The sequence below is a fragment of the Pituophis catenifer genome, unplaced genomic scaffold, assembly GCF_029215685.1.
Source record: "Pituophis catenifer annectens isolate HBS135680 unplaced genomic scaffold, rPitCat1.0.hap2 SCAF_1, whole genome shotgun sequence".
NCBI classification, from domain to species: domain Eukaryota; kingdom Metazoa; phylum Chordata; class Lepidosauria; order Squamata; family Colubridae; genus Pituophis; species Pituophis catenifer.
Genome location: NW_027256881.1, coordinates 319204776 through 319220371, shown reverse-complemented (window position 1 = coordinate 319220371; position 15596 = coordinate 319204776). Strand labels below are relative to the sequence as shown.

Below are 15596 nucleotides of genomic sequence, written 5' to 3'. Positions count from 1 at the left end.
TAAAACCCAAAACCTACAATAAAAAAGGACTGTCAGAATCAAGAAGGTCTGAGGGATATGATTTGTTATAAATTTATTTCATCTTCAGAATTTCAGGTTGCACCTTTGCTCCAGCACTTTTTAAAATAGAACATTTCGCCTATGGCAACATCTGCCAAGTTTACATTGAGTCCCAGTCAATGTTCTTAAAAGAGGCTTAGATTAATACCATTAAACCATGTTGTGTTTAGTGTTATATATGACTAGTTTAATTCTGAATCCCCCAACCTGCCCTGATTTAGCAGTGTCAAGTTTTTACAAAGCTCTTCAATTCACAACATCAGTATGAAAGACTCATATGTACAAACTGTGACCTGATAATCCCAAAATAGTCAGATAGGATTGTTTTTTTCTCTCTCCCAGTTGTCTTGGGGGCTGAAGCTGGGGCTGGGGGTGAAAACAATAAACCCACAAAGTCTACCAGGTATTTATATGGCGGGAAGAAAAAATATACAAGCTTATAATTAATACCACATTTTTGTCAATGTCAACAAGTTGTAAATTCATGTTTGCAAATATCACAAAAGACTCATGAACAACAACTCAGTTTTATACTGTAAGTAATGCCGGATCAATGGTTTAGGATTATCAATCACTATTGTCATATGCTGTCTATAACAGTTCAAAAGCATCCTGGAGAAAAATCCTGAAAAACACATACCTTACGGTATATAATAATGCACCTGCATTAGCTAAATATATACTGTACACAAGTCTTATCAGCATTTTATCTACCAAAGATGTGAGATTCCACTTTTAAATACAAAGCAGATAGCCAGTAATTTATACTTATAATACAGCCCTCTTTTTTCCTTTGTTTTTAAACCTAGAACAATTTGGTCACAATGCACCTTTGATATAAAATCATTTTAAATTTTATTATTAATACTCAGGACATTAGGATTGCCAGAATTTGGCTATTCTTCTTTCAATAGCATCTTGAGAACTGCTTTTGATAACAAATAAAACTGGGATTGGCATCCACCTTTAGGATGCTGAAACATGTTATCCATAATCCATTCCAGCTCAAAGCAAAAAAGACGTTACTGTGATGAGAAATACCATTAGGGTGCAAACTCACCACTAAATCTTTCCTCCCCAAAGATTACATCTTTTCTTTTCTTTTTTTCTTCTTTTTCTTTTGGCTGGAATGTTTAATAAATATATATCTAGAGAGGGAAGGCAACAACTTCAAATAATTCAAACTCTTTACTCAACTCATCCCTCACCTGTTAACACATATTCGATCCATCATGACAGTCATAGACCCATTTCATTGGTGTATTTTTTAAAAATTATTTTCAAATGGCCTAAAGAAAAATACAATAATTTAGCCTCAGTATTACTAACACAAATCTGGTCATATGATCAACGGTGTACATTTAATACTGATCATATATTGAAGTCTGTGTTGTTGCCACTGCACACTTAGTTAAGGATTGGTGAGATGAGCTTTCATTCATTGACGAATTCAGAGCATACTTCCCAATCCTGATTATAACCACCTCATACTATTTATAAAGTTCACACTGAGAAGCACCAAAGCAAGTTTGGTACTCAAAAGTTGCTTATACCAGGGAAAAAAAACTTCTTAGTATTAAGGACCTCTATTTTTAATGGCCCTATTCTGTATAAACATTCAACTCAAGAAGATGTGCAAAAAGGAGGAAAAAAATGTCAAATTACATCATAGTTATCAGAGGAAAAAGATGTTACACAAACTCATAAGAAAATGACAATCTTTTTTTCTCTTTTACTATAAATACATTTAACAGTTTAGCAGAAACACAAGCTAAATTTAAGATTGTTCACATTTGAAGTTGTATCACTCTCTGCTAATGATAAATAAGGAACAGGTCCTGACAATGGAATTTGGACATAGCAATTTTCATCAACAGATCTTTTGAAGACTGGTTTAAAGGGTTAAAACAATGATTTTTTTTTAAAGTTCTGAAAAGTCCATCTGTTGTCCAAACTTTGGATTGAAGTCCTTATTTTTTTTTTACTTAGAGACAGATATATACAGTGCTGTTGTAATAATGAAACAAATGTGAAATCTACTGTAAAGTTGCACAATACAGAAAACTGTTGCTCCATCTTCTACTACATACATGTGTGACTCCACAGGTTAATTAATGCTGCTTTGTTTCTTTTTGTTAAGTTGGAATTATTCCATCACGTCTAAGACCTCTTTTCAGTTCCAAATCTTCCAGTTTCTTCCATAGTTCTTCACGTTCTTTCTCTTTTTTCTTCTCACTAGCAAAATTTTTAAAAAATGGCAACATTTTAACACCTGAACCACTACAAAACAGTATTAGATGTAAATTATGCACCAAGTATCCAATTTTCTCTGAAGAATTCTAAAACTGAATATAAAAAAAGATAAACGTCATAGTAACATTATGGATTTTAATAACAATACAAGCAAATGGTGCCTTGTAATATTCAATTATTTCAAGTCCAAAAGTTGCATCATTGGCTCTCATAATGTATCTGAATTTCTTCACTGTTGAATGAAAATGTGCTCTAGATAAACAAAAAATTGCTAAAAGTTAATGAAATAAAGCTATGTATCAAATATATATCTTGTGGTATTGTTTTTTTTAAAAAAATAAGTTTGTTGTTAATTCCTGCATTTAAAGCCATTTAAAACTATATTTTGTTTAATGTATCTCTTCACTGAGAAGTTACCATTGTACAAAGTCTAGTATAAACCTGCACCAGAGGGGTACATTTTGTTTCTAGGAATTATTATTTTTTTTTGTTCTCTCCTTACTTATAACATTCCTATGTTTCATTATGTATGAAAACATTTGTTGGTAGCATTAATTTTCACCTTGAACTGTAATTGAATTTTTGAGACCAGCCTTTTACAAAATAGCTATTTTAGATTTTTATATTTTTCCTGTTTACAAGCTCTGTAATATTTCATTTTCCATTTTTCAAAGTCCAACTAATCTACCATCAAAATCTGTATAATAGAATGAATCATTCATCCCTAGAATGAAAAATACATATCAAACTTATGTAGAAACTATAGTATTGTACGTTCATGAACAATCTGAAATCTTAGAACTTTCTTTTAATAAAAACCAAAGCAAAAGAAAAAAAAGAGAAAAAAAGGTTTGCATCCTATAACTCATCAATGTTTTCTGTATTTATAATTACCACATTGCTGTTAATATCTGGTTCTAAACAATATTTTGGTTGGATTTGTAATAATTGAAATGTGGCTTTATTTTTTTTTTAAATAAAAGAATAAACAAACCACACCAGTGAAGAATCATTCTTAAATTATAATTTCTTCAATTCTTATCTAAAAAGGGTATAGTTTTAAAATATATTTGATGGAAAATGAATGAAAATTAATTTTGACAATTTGAGTTTAACTAATATAAGATTCCAGCCAAGATGCCCAAAATATGATAGTTGTATGCTTGACATCCGAGATTGTACAATTTCTCTATGAATATGAATCAAGTTTACACAATGATTCATATTATATTAGTAGCAACTTTTTATATGAGTTTTTCTATAAATTCCTACATATTAAACATTCTGTCTAGTTGAAAGAAAGAGTTAATAAGAAAGCATAATATAGAATCAATTGGTCTAAACCACAAGGTAGAAGGCGCACATCATATTAAGAGCATCTATTACCCCACCAATTACATTGCATATTTCTAAATTTTTTTAAAAAGCAGTGAGCTATGAGAGCCTGGTAATCGAATTAAACAACATTGTGGCCTCCAAAAATATGTGAGAGGCTATACTAACCTAACAAGGCTTGATGACATACAGTACCCTTCGCTTTGCTTGTGGGAACCCCAAGTCTCACAAAAGAAACGACTTTCACCAAGTCGCAAACTGCCCAGAGTTCCCGAAGTTTCCTCATTAGTTTCACCTGCTGCTTTGGATAAGCTGAAATTTCAGACAAAAGATGAACTATAATTGGAGAAGGATTATTAAAGAAAAGACAGAGAAACATTTTATCTAAGGTGCAACTAATGATTGTATGAATGGCACTTCTTCTAGATCCTGCAATGTCAAAGCCTTGGATGTATCAAGATAACAGATGCAGAAAAGCAGGACTGAAAATATGTCACTTTGCTCAGAGAGTTCAGTAAATGATCAGGTAGAAATCACAAGGGTTAGTGTCAAATGTTTTCTCACCCCACCAAAAAGTCTAGTATATTCTGAACACTATCTTCAAGCAAAGTGATGATTAAATTGTTGAGGGGTTATTTTTTTTTTTTTTTGTAACTGTATGATTTTTATTAGACCTAAATTCTTGATACATGTAAGTCTTTAATAACATAGAGCCAAAAGAAGTTCTGTGAGGAATGCAAGTTCACAAGCTACGCAATGGGTACTGTATCTCATAAAGGGAGAAAAAAAATAACCATCTATGTCTTGCAAGGGCCAGGCTAATGAGCATGCAGGGAGAAAAAAATGAGGCATTGCAATCAATTTTGTGTGAAAATTATGCAATTACTGCAAAAAGGGAGGGAGGGAGGGAGGGAGGGAGGGAGGGAGGAAGGAAGGAAGGAAGGAAGGAAGGAAGGAAGGAAGGAAGGAAGGAAGGAAGGAACCAAAAACTGCAGGTTTTATGCAAAGCTGACAAAAAGCTTTAAAAAGTTACCGCTGGCGATCTGACTTGTAAGTTGCTGTGAGCTCATCAAACATGGCACTATTCATTTCCATGAATGCCTTCAGCACATTGTATACTAATGCCACAATAGCCCTGTAAAATATGAAAGAAAGTCATCAAACTGCTCAAAAAGCGCAGAAGAGCAATAGAAAACATTTTGTAGTAGATTTGTTCTGTGTTCATGTTTGTAATATTCAAATTCCTTTCATTTTACTCACAAAAGGTAAATTATTCTAATCTAATCTCAAAGACTTTAAGATATCCTTGGAGACATTTCATTTGAATGATTCATGTCAGCTTCCATACCTACAATGTTTTAGGCTTTTGTGCATCTACAACATTATTAAAATTGATAAAACAAATTTTCTGGATGCAGTGGCCATAAAAGACAATAATTTTCTTTTGATATAAGGCCTTTCTTTACTTCCCCAAATCTATTAGGAACCCATGCTAATTTTTTGCAATCTGGCCCAATACTAGAAAGGGAAATTTAGACCTATATTTTAATAATGCTGACAGATACAAATTTGAAAAACAGAAAGAAGCTAAAATAGTTACTTGAAGGCACAAGAGAAAAAGAACATTTAAATTTGTTAAAATGTTTAACATTTACATTTAAAATTGTATTTCTCACACTATATTCTTTAAAAATGTGGAACCTCAGAAAAAGATCTTTATTATAAAATTAAAAATACTGATCTTATTAGGCTCATACCTAAATATAGGTGGGCACTATTTTGAAACTTTAGTTTCACATTTTTCTTCACAAGTTTTCTTTCACTTAAACAATTCTTATTCAGTTCCTCAAAGTCATTTTCTACTGTAGAGCACACTGAATAAAACACCTTATGAAAAGCATTGTGAAGATTTTTGTAAAAATAAACTTAATCAGGTTCCATCCCAAAAAATATGTATTTTCAAGTAGCAAAGGGACACTTTATTCTTTGTTAGATGACTGAAATAATATTATGGCCTACATTTCCCTAGTTGGTGCTGGTATACAAGATACCAAGTAAGTATAGTAAACTACTGATAACATTACCATCATTCATATGTAGTTCCCCATATTACAATACAAAATAAAGCACTAAATCCAAAGAAATGTACTGCAAAATCAGCAGCAACAGCAACCACAACTTACGGATTCCAGTGTTCTTTGGAAATCCTGTATAGACTGGAAAACATGATAGGAAGTATTACATTGGAATTCTCCTCTATCAAACTCATTATGTATTCATTATTCCAATAGTAAAGTGCTCTTTCAGCCACCTTGATGTAAAAAAAAAGAGTATTATTTTCAAAACTGCTTATGTCTGATTGCAAACAAAAGCAAGTAAAAAACCTGCCCCCCAAAAGAAATTATAACAGTAATACCCAACTGACAAAAGCAGGAATTTGCTTATGTACAGTAAATTTTCTTAGCTGTCTCCCCCAGAAATTCAATAAAGTTTTCCCAACACAGGCAAAGATATTTGGTATGTATGCATGCATGTGTGAGTACATACTGGGCCATAATTGTCTGGCCCTTCAGACTGCATTACAATACTCCATCCACCATCTTGCCAGTGTTGACCCCACCCCTACAAATACTTTTGTGTTGGTGGGAGGAGAGAACAGAGAGAATAAAGTAAAGCAACTTCCAGTCAAAATTACTAGCTCAGAAGGGAATGTGGAAAAGGGCAAGGACAGAGTTCTCAGAACCATTTCTGAAATATCATAAATTATTTCCTATTACTGATTATTGACTTCCAAGAAGCTATCGAACTACCCCCCAGAATGGTTGGACTGGTATATACCAGAAGAAAAATGGAATGTTCCACAGAACATCAAAACAGTACATCCTGCTAATTTTGTATATCTCTAATTAAATGCCCTTACTTATTTCTCTCTTTGGGGACCTGAAATATTAAATTACATCTGATGGAGTCTACTGACACAGAAAGATGAGGGACAAAGAGTCCACTGTACTTAGCAAATTATGCATCTTTCACAATTGTATATATATTTTCCATCTATCTCTCTTCCCGATCCTATTAAGTTTTCTATGATTTCCATGGGCAATTAAAAACAAACATTTTTATACCTATCTCCATTTATTTTTCAATAAACTGTAAGAATTTTATTAGAATGGATCCAATACTATTTCTTTCATAACAATCTCTTTCCCTAGTAGAAAGAAAAGGCGTGAGTGGTAGATGAATGTGGAACTTGCTTGTCACAAATTTTGAAAATCTTGCATGATTAAAAACAAGAAACAAAAATCCTGAATCTATTCATTTAAAAGGAACAAATATTATTACAAATTTCATTATACTTTTTTCCAGCTAATAGAATTAACATTATTGTCCTTTTAAAAATAATGGCAGTTATAATACTAATAATAATATCAGCAACTATTACTAGTATAATATCACAGAAAGCCATTTATATCTATCTGACTGAAATTTGTCCAATCATCTTCTCATACTTAATTTGTAATAATAGACATGATAGAAATGGGCTTCTGAAGAAGAATTAGATCTAATGAGGATGTCAATTCCAATCAGACTCCACATTAATGTTTAAACCATTTCCCAAACTCCAATCTGAACCTAATCTTACAGACATAACACATTTATAATAATTAGTCTCATCTAGTTGCAATACTGACCTGAAAATGAGGGCTCGAGACACATTTAGCTAATTGTTTAAATAAGGGTTCCTGAATTTTGACAAACTGTGAAGGTTCAATCACATCCAATATTTCTTCCAGCTCTCCAAGGAACATGACCTGAAATAATTTTTTTAAAAAATAAATAAATACAAATATATTTTCCTTACAACCTATCTATTACGTTTCCAAAGAAGCATCAATTCAACTGAATTTTATGAACAAAAGTAATGTTCATTTGCTAATACTAGCTGCAATTATTGGGGTGTTTCTTAAGAAATATTGTAAGTGCATTTTTAATTGATAATATCACGTAAAGAATGTTTCAATATTGTTTATTGTTTTGTATTTCAGATTGGCACCTATTAAAAATAAGAGTTTAAATATTACTTTTAAGAACATCCTTTTACATTTCCAGATGGCATTAAGAAAGTATTGCTTTATTTCTACCAGGATATGGGGCCTAATAATATTGCTTATGAAATACAACTGATTTCTGTCCCAAGATTACCCTTTTTCTTAGTAATCTATTTTAAATAGATAAACAATGTAAGCTCATCAAATATACCTCTTTTTGACTGCAAGTTTTCGGCCAGAATTTCATTAAACCTCTAATGACCTAAATTAAAGCAGAAAAAGTAAACAAATCAATTAGAAATAATAATATACCAGTCGGCAAAAATTTTATTCAATATTTTAAAATGTTCATTTGTGCATGTATTTCTTATATTTACAGGTTCTGTGAGTGAAGGGTCTTTCTCTAGAAACTGCACAATGCAATACGCCAACTGCAGAAACAAAAGAAAACATGCACATTAAAATCTTTAATTTAAAGGAAAACAAAAATAGTTATAAGCGACTAAACTTGATGCATGGTTTGAATCATAACTAGTAAGGACAGAATGCCCATTAGTCTTTCTTGGTTCTTTCATTCTACTTTTTGCCACAGAGTCTTCCACCTTTCATTAACTGTAACTAGTCTGGGGGATTCCTTTAAAACAAAACAAGGAGCAATGAATGAAGCTGTAATATAAAAGGACAGATTAGGGGTTCCCATCTTACTGCATTACCTTGCCTGTCTGTAAGTGGGCTGTTTGGGATATAGGTCTTATTTCATTACAAGCCATACTCTGCTTCTGCAAGCAAAACTCCAACCCATTTGTTCTAAATCACATTCCACAGTACAGGTAGTCCAGATAATACACGTAGTCCATGATGATTGATGTATCATTTAAACCAGGGGTGGGGAACGATGGCCCTTTTATGACTTGTGGACTTCCAACTGCCGGAATTCCTGAGACAGCCATCGTTCCCGACCTCTGATTTAAACAGTAACAAAAGGACATTTCTAGTAGTCCTTGACTTACCACCATTCATTTAGTGACTGCTTAAAGTTACAGTGACTCGTGCCCATGGCAACATGATCAGATTTCAAACTTTGGAGGCTTGGCAAGTAGCATATATTTACGAAGATTACAGTGTCCCAGGGTCATGTGATCACCTTTTGCAAACTTGACAAGCAAAGTCAATGGGGATGCCAAGTTCACTTAACAACCATGTTGATAACTTAACAACTGCAGTGATTTACTTGGCAAAAAAGGTAGCAAAATGGAGCAAAATTCATTTAACTTGCTTAGCAATGGAAATTTTGGGCTCAATTGTGGTCATAAGTCAAGGAGTACCTGTGTGCCAGAACAACTACATAAATGTGATTTTTTTTTTTAAATTTGATTTATATGCCGCCCTTCTCTGGAGACTCAGGGCGGCTTACAATGCGTTAAGCAATAGCCTTCATACTTTTGTATATTTATACAAAGTCAGCTTATTGCCCCCACAAACTGGGTCCTCAATTTACCTACCTTAGAAAGGATGGAAGGCTGAGTCAACCTTGAGCCTGGTGAGATTCGAACTTACAGTAATTGCAGACAGCTGGTGTTAATCACAATGCTATCAGTCTGCTGAGCCACCAGGCCCTTTATTTAATAACACTTACTATTCATCACTAAATAATTTGTCTTTAAGATATTTTTTCTTTACATTTCTGGCAGCATTAAACACCTTCGGAGAGCTTATGAGATGAGTTAGTGGCTTTGTAGAAAATAGATATATGAAAAGCTAGCAAGGCTACATCTGCAGGAACATTAAGAGGAAACATTTACCAAACAATGCTTTCAATGACTGAGGTTAGGCATGCAGTATGGTAACAATTATTAGTTTAAGAAAAGAAGAATATTCTAAAACCTAAAGTACAGGAACAATTAGAATTCATGCTGGATATTTCACACACCATGATCACATCTGACACAAGTAGTTAATTGTATAACATCAGAAACAAGCTTTTTTAGCTCTATCCATACTCCTTACTGGATAGAAGGGGTTGTTTTTAAAACATAAAGTGCTCCTCTTATTTTCTATAGTTCCATTTCAGATACAACCTTCAACTGACATAGAATTCACCAAGAAGTAAATTAAGAAAGGGAAAAAAATGTAAGCAGATTATTATGACTGTTTGCTTTTCCCCAATCAAATATGGGGATGTATAAAACCCTGAATTTCCTACTTTGAAAGAAAGATGGTAGCTACTAATAAACAGACACAGATATAGATAGCTGCTTGACCTAGAACCTATTTTATTTTTGGTAACGGAACCCATTCCATTTTTGTTCTCATCCAAATGTGCTAATTTGGGGGAAGGGAGGGCTTCTGACTCCCCAAGCCTTTCTTTTCCCCAAGACTTTCAAAGTCTTTCTTTTGTAGCCTCAGAGCATCTTTCAAACAAGCTGTTGAATGTTACCAGTATGATTACTGTAAATCAGTGACAGTTTTCCATGACTTTAAGGTAGAATAAATGCATCAGAAGCATAAAATGAGCCTTGCTGGTACAGTGGTCTAAGCACCCTGTTATTAACACAGCTGCCTGCAATTTACTGCTGGTTCGAATCTCTCCAAGGCTCAAGGTTGACTCAGCCTTCCATCCTTTCTAAGATAGGTGAAATGAGGACCCAGTTTGTGGGGGCAATAAGCTGACTTTGTATAAATATACAAAAGTATGAAGGCTATTGCTTAACGCATTGTAAGCCGCCCTGAGTCTCCGGAGAAGGGCGGCATATAAATCAAATTAAAAAAAAAAAAATAGTTTAACTCTTAAAAAATTAAGGGAACCTACCCAGCTCTGAATTTCAATCATACTGATGTGGCTTAAATCTATGCAATATCATTCATTGTAGCACAGTTACCAAAACAACAGTCATCTTTCTGCTAGATGTAGTAATAGTACTTAGATTTATATACTGCTTCACAGTGCTCTTACAGCCTTCTCTAAGCGGTTTACAGAGTCAGCCTATTGCCCCCAACAATTTGGGTCCTCATTTTACCCATCTCGGAAGGATGGAAGGCTGAGTCAACCTTGAGCCTGGTGAGATTTGATCTATCAAACTACAGGCAGCCAGCAGTCAGCAGACGTAGCCTGCAGTACTTGCACTCTAACCACTGCACCAATGTACCTCTCAGTGCAACATTAAATGATGTTTTAAAAAGTCCTAGTAAGATCTAGTCAGACCTCATTATTTTCTATCACATTCTTAGCACTTATCAATGCAGGTGCAATCTCTGTCACAATTTGTTCACTTTAGATGGCTCTTAACCACATCAATTTGTTTTCTATGAAATGCATATTGGTCACACAATACTAGGTAAAAAGATGAGCTTTAAAAGTTGAAGTAACCTCATTTTTAGCTTTCTAAAATTTTTAGTTTCTGAGTTTAAATGCTATCAATTTGCTCTGGTAACTTGGCATTTGCAATTTTTTGAATACTTGCTTTACACCTTTGCACAGACTTTCAAAGACTTGGATGTGTAAAAAGATTCAGTTTTAAGATAAAGACACCTTCAAGTCAAGTTTGGCTCCTACTGGCTGCACTGACCTATCCATGCTGTTTTCTTGGCAATAATACTTAAACAGTTTATCTCTTGCTTTGCCCAGGATGTCTTTTGACTTCCCAGTCGAGCCTGTAATTTTGGAGTTTTCTCATGGCTTCCCATCCAAGAAGTAACCAGACTCAATCAAGACCTGACAATGTATGGCAGGTGGTTGCTACCGATACTCAGTATTAGGGGACTTAAACTATTTTTATTTTAAAATATATTATTAAAATTTGTTGTTTCAATATTCTTTTTTTCCTTCAGTTTTAAAGAAAATTAAAGCAGAAAGCAGTGATTTCTTTGATTTGGGTATAGCAAATTGGGAAAATCCAGTTACTATGACACGTTTTATAGCTTAAAGTACTATAAGAATCCAGTCAAATGTGGCCTATTCGATAAATCTAGTTTACAACTGTGAATGGGTTAGAACAATTTGTGGACCCAGCATGTGCTTCTTTATGCATGGTAGTAAATTTGTTTTAACTTAGTAATATTCTACACTGTTTATAGAACAGAATGTGACACAGTTCTTACAAAAATGTAATACATAGCATAGTACTTAAATTTCTACCTGTGCATGGAACAGCGATAGACTCCTAACGGTATGTAGAGGGATCAATACTTTCACCAAAAACTGTTTATGCTCTGCTTTAAGAGGTAAAGCAAAGCCATTGATAATACTAGAAATAAGAAAAGAAGAAATTTTTTATTTATTTATTTGTTACATGATATATAATTTGCTTTTCCTCCAAATGTACTGAACTCCATCTTTATTTTCTTCCCACCACAAAAACCCTGTGAAATAGATTGAGTGCAACTGGTCCAAACCCAGTCAGTGACTATGGTGAAGAGTGGACTTGAACCTAGATCTCCCTGGACCTTGTTCTACATCTTACGTATAATGTACTCAATATACAATATAATACATTGAAATCTGAAATGAGAAAAACTGCTTCTGATCTAGCACAAGTGCACTTTCTGCAGCTGTAAGCAACTCCTTAAAGAGACATGTGTTTTCATGAAACTGCATATGTAGGTTTGAGAAAACACTCTCTGAATTCAGGAAATGTTATTTTTATTTTTATTTTATTAAATTTGTATACCGCCCTTCTCCTGCTGGACTCAGGGAGGTGCACAGCCAAAAATAAAAAACATTCCAATACAAAATTTAAATTTTTTTAAAAGAATTACACAACTTTGGCCCAAAATTTAAAACATCCCAACTAAAACCCATAGACAATTTAAAAATCTAACATCTCAAAAGGTGTGTGTGTGTGTGTGTGTGTGTGTGTGTGTGTGTTTATGCCAGCCCTGCTTGGTGGAAAAGAAAAGTTTTTAGGGCACGGCGAAAAGCCCAGAGATCTGGTATCATGCATATTTCTGGGGGTAAATCGTTCCAGAGGGCAGCCACAGAGAAGGCCCTCCCCCTGGGGGGTCGCCAGCCGACACTGCCTGGCTGACGGCACCCTGAGGAGTCTCACTCTGTGGGAGCGTACTGGCCGGTGGGATGCTATCGGCTGCAGAAGGCGGTCCCGCAAATTATGGGTATGTTATAAAAATACTGCACATTCATAATCACTGATCACTTTTATACAGGATTAGACTCTGAAAAGCCCACATGTAAAGCAGTGCATATAATTCTATTTTGTTGATGATGACTGATTTACTGTTCTGACTGTTTTAATTCCTGAGACATTCTGTACTGTTCGCTTTTGTACTTTGTCCATTTGCTGGAACAGATCTGTCTATAAATACTGATAAATAACTAAATAAACCTAGAGACGTTTCTCTTACTATTATGGTTCATCACACAATTAGCCAGAAGTTTAGATGGGATTTGGCATTTTTGTCCACCTATTGATTCCTTCCCAAGGACCTTCAATTGGCAGATGTGGATGTTTGATGATGTTAAAGGTATCGTAAGCAGGATATATTGTAAACTATTCCAAGCAAAGCTGCCTTTTGCAATGGATCGATGATTTCGTCAATGCTGATGTTGTTTAAGTGGTGCTCCAGTTGTTTTGGGATTGCACCCAAAGCGCCTAATACTATTAGTACTACCTTTGCTTTCTTTTGCCATGGCCATTCTATTTTTATTTGCAGATCTTTGTATTTTGTGAACTTTCTATGTCCAGCATTCAGACTTTTTTGTCTTTCTTAATTTACAATTGTTAAGTCTGGATACTGGATGTGATAGTTCCAGTAGTTATGTAGCAGATTATTATTGTCCATTATTCATATTTATATTCCATTTTTTCTTTGGGATTCAAAAAGAGTCTCCAGGAAGTTATAAGAAAAACCAATTTTATTAGCTTTTAAAAAGGCCCTGAAAACATATTTTGATGATGTTACCTAGTTTGGTAATGAAACATCTGCAAGAAAACAACCAAGCTCTGAGACCACCAAGGACTCCATACATTTTTGTAAAGGCTTTGACTGATTTTAATTATTTGACTTCCTTCGTTTATTTTAATTGCCGTTTTAACTATTTTTAATGCATCAGTGTTGTTTTATATTTCTTGTAAAATACCAAGGTATTGGTACTAGGCAGTCTACCAAGTTAAATAAATAAATTTAATTCAAATCAAATTAGGTTAAATCCTGGAAACAAGTTTTGGTCATTTGTTTTCTTGTCTTTTGAATGAATAAATGAGGGTCAGGATATAATGAAAATGTAATTGTGTGATCTGGCATCTAAATTTAGTTTTTATATTACTTTTAATGAAGTAAGCTTTTGCAAATGTATAAATAAATAAATATAGCTTTAACATATTAACTCTAATGAAAGAGCAGTATATTTACATAATATTACTATATTTACATCCTTGGTTAGTTGTAAAGAATGGGACTTCATTACCTTCCTAATATTTCCAGCAGTTCAGCCACACCATTGAAGTGTTCAGTTTCATAAACAAACCTGCAAAGCAAATTGCATACATTAAATGTTCATATTCATTCAGTAATACTATCATGTAACATCAAAAGAAATTTCTTGTGCCCCTATTATCTTAAAACTTACCGTAAAAAAATATTATTAATCTGTTTTCTGATAAATGCTCTAAGACCAAGGAACTTGCCATAAATTCTGTGTAAGACTGTTTTTAAATAGTCCCGTTCCCGAGGATCTTCACTGTCAAATAGCTCCAAAAGCTAAAAAATAAAGTAAAACACAGCGGGTTACAAATGCTACTTGACTTTCAGCTTTTAATATCTCTGAAATGCTTTATTCTATCCAAAACCTGAACTTTTCTGTTTACTATGTTCCAAAATCACATTAGTTTTTATCATCACGTCATTAGTTTTTAATCTTTCTGCCTAATTCTTGCCATGTTTCTTTATTAGCAAGTGATAGCCGAAGAGGGTCAATTCAGATTTCCTGCAGGACTTAAGGTGTATATTCATATGAAGCAAGAAATGTTTCACTTAGTGGATTCTAGCAAACTCTTGTATAAAATTTTTAGTCGTAGCATTTATGATTTCTTGAACTTAGCTGTACTTCTCCGATGTTAAACATTCATACAAAATATCCCTTGAACTGAATGAGTACAAGTAATTAAACATTACCATTCATCTTGATTAACAAAGGCTGGTATATGTATTAATACCATAAGATTAAATAAAATAGAGCTCTGTACCTGTAATACAAATTTTTGATCTATATACTTTTTGGCAATGCTGGGCTGAAATTCTTGGCTTTCCAAAAATCGTATGAAAAATTCATATACAAGCTGCAAAAAATAATAACACAGGTTAGTCCTGATTAAATGCATGTTGTAATTCTACTGCACATATTAATGTGTTATTATTTTTGTAATTTTTGTTAAGAGAAAGTAATTTAACATAAAGATATATTTTGATCATTTCAGCTTCCCAGCTGCTGCCTCACTTCTCATATACAGAAGCCCTAAATGTTCCCCATGTAAACACTTTCTGTTGATGACACTACTGTTCAATCCAATTTTTTTAAAAAAAGTTAAATATAAATCTGGACAGATTTATATTTGTGTTCACATAAATCTTTGTGACTCAAATCTAGTGCTCATTCATTCTTCTTATTCAACTATCATCAGAAGATCTCACAATAAGAGCAGACACTCTCCACCTGTATACTTATTCACTGAATTGTCAAATTTCCCAGAAGTAATCAAAAGCATATTCTTTTTGCCCTCCAGACTTTTGAAATCACATAAAATAAAGCAATTGCAACATTGAAGAGTTAAATTAAACTGTTTGGATTCATGTAATAGCAATCAGAAAATGTTTAGGACTATTATACAGTACAGCAAGAGGGATGTCTGATTGATTGATCAGATTTAATCAGAAGTCTCTAGGATA

At 33.6% G+C, this 15596-nt stretch overlaps 1 protein-coding gene across 2 annotated transcripts in view; it reads right to left on the bottom strand.

The window, feature by feature from the left end:
- Positions 1-220: 220 nt before the first annotated feature.
- PPP2R5E (protein phosphatase 2 regulatory subunit B'epsilon) overlaps positions 221-15596 on the bottom strand; it is an 85272-nt gene continuing 69896 nt past the window's right edge. The window contains exons 5-15 of one of the 2 annotated variants that reach the window (XM_070942458.1): positions 14897-14989; positions 14281-14411; positions 14119-14178; positions 11833-11941; positions 8075-8128; positions 7909-7959; positions 7341-7460; positions 5832-5959; positions 4682-4783; positions 3817-3960; positions 221-2295 (exon numbers count right to left, since the gene is read on the bottom strand). In XM_070942458.1, coding sequence (XP_070798559.1) covers positions 2196-2295; positions 3817-3960; positions 4682-4783; positions 5832-5959; positions 7341-7460; positions 7909-7959; positions 8075-8128; positions 11833-11941; positions 14119-14178; positions 14281-14411; positions 14897-14989 — 1092 coding nt within the window. In that variant the 3' untranslated portion in view covers positions 221-2195. The remainder of the gene's footprint in view (positions 2296-3816; positions 3961-4681; positions 4784-5831; positions 5960-7340; positions 7461-7908; positions 7960-8074; positions 8129-11832; positions 11942-14118; positions 14179-14280; positions 14412-14896; positions 14990-15596) is intronic. The other variant, XM_070942467.1, reaches the window with a different exon arrangement.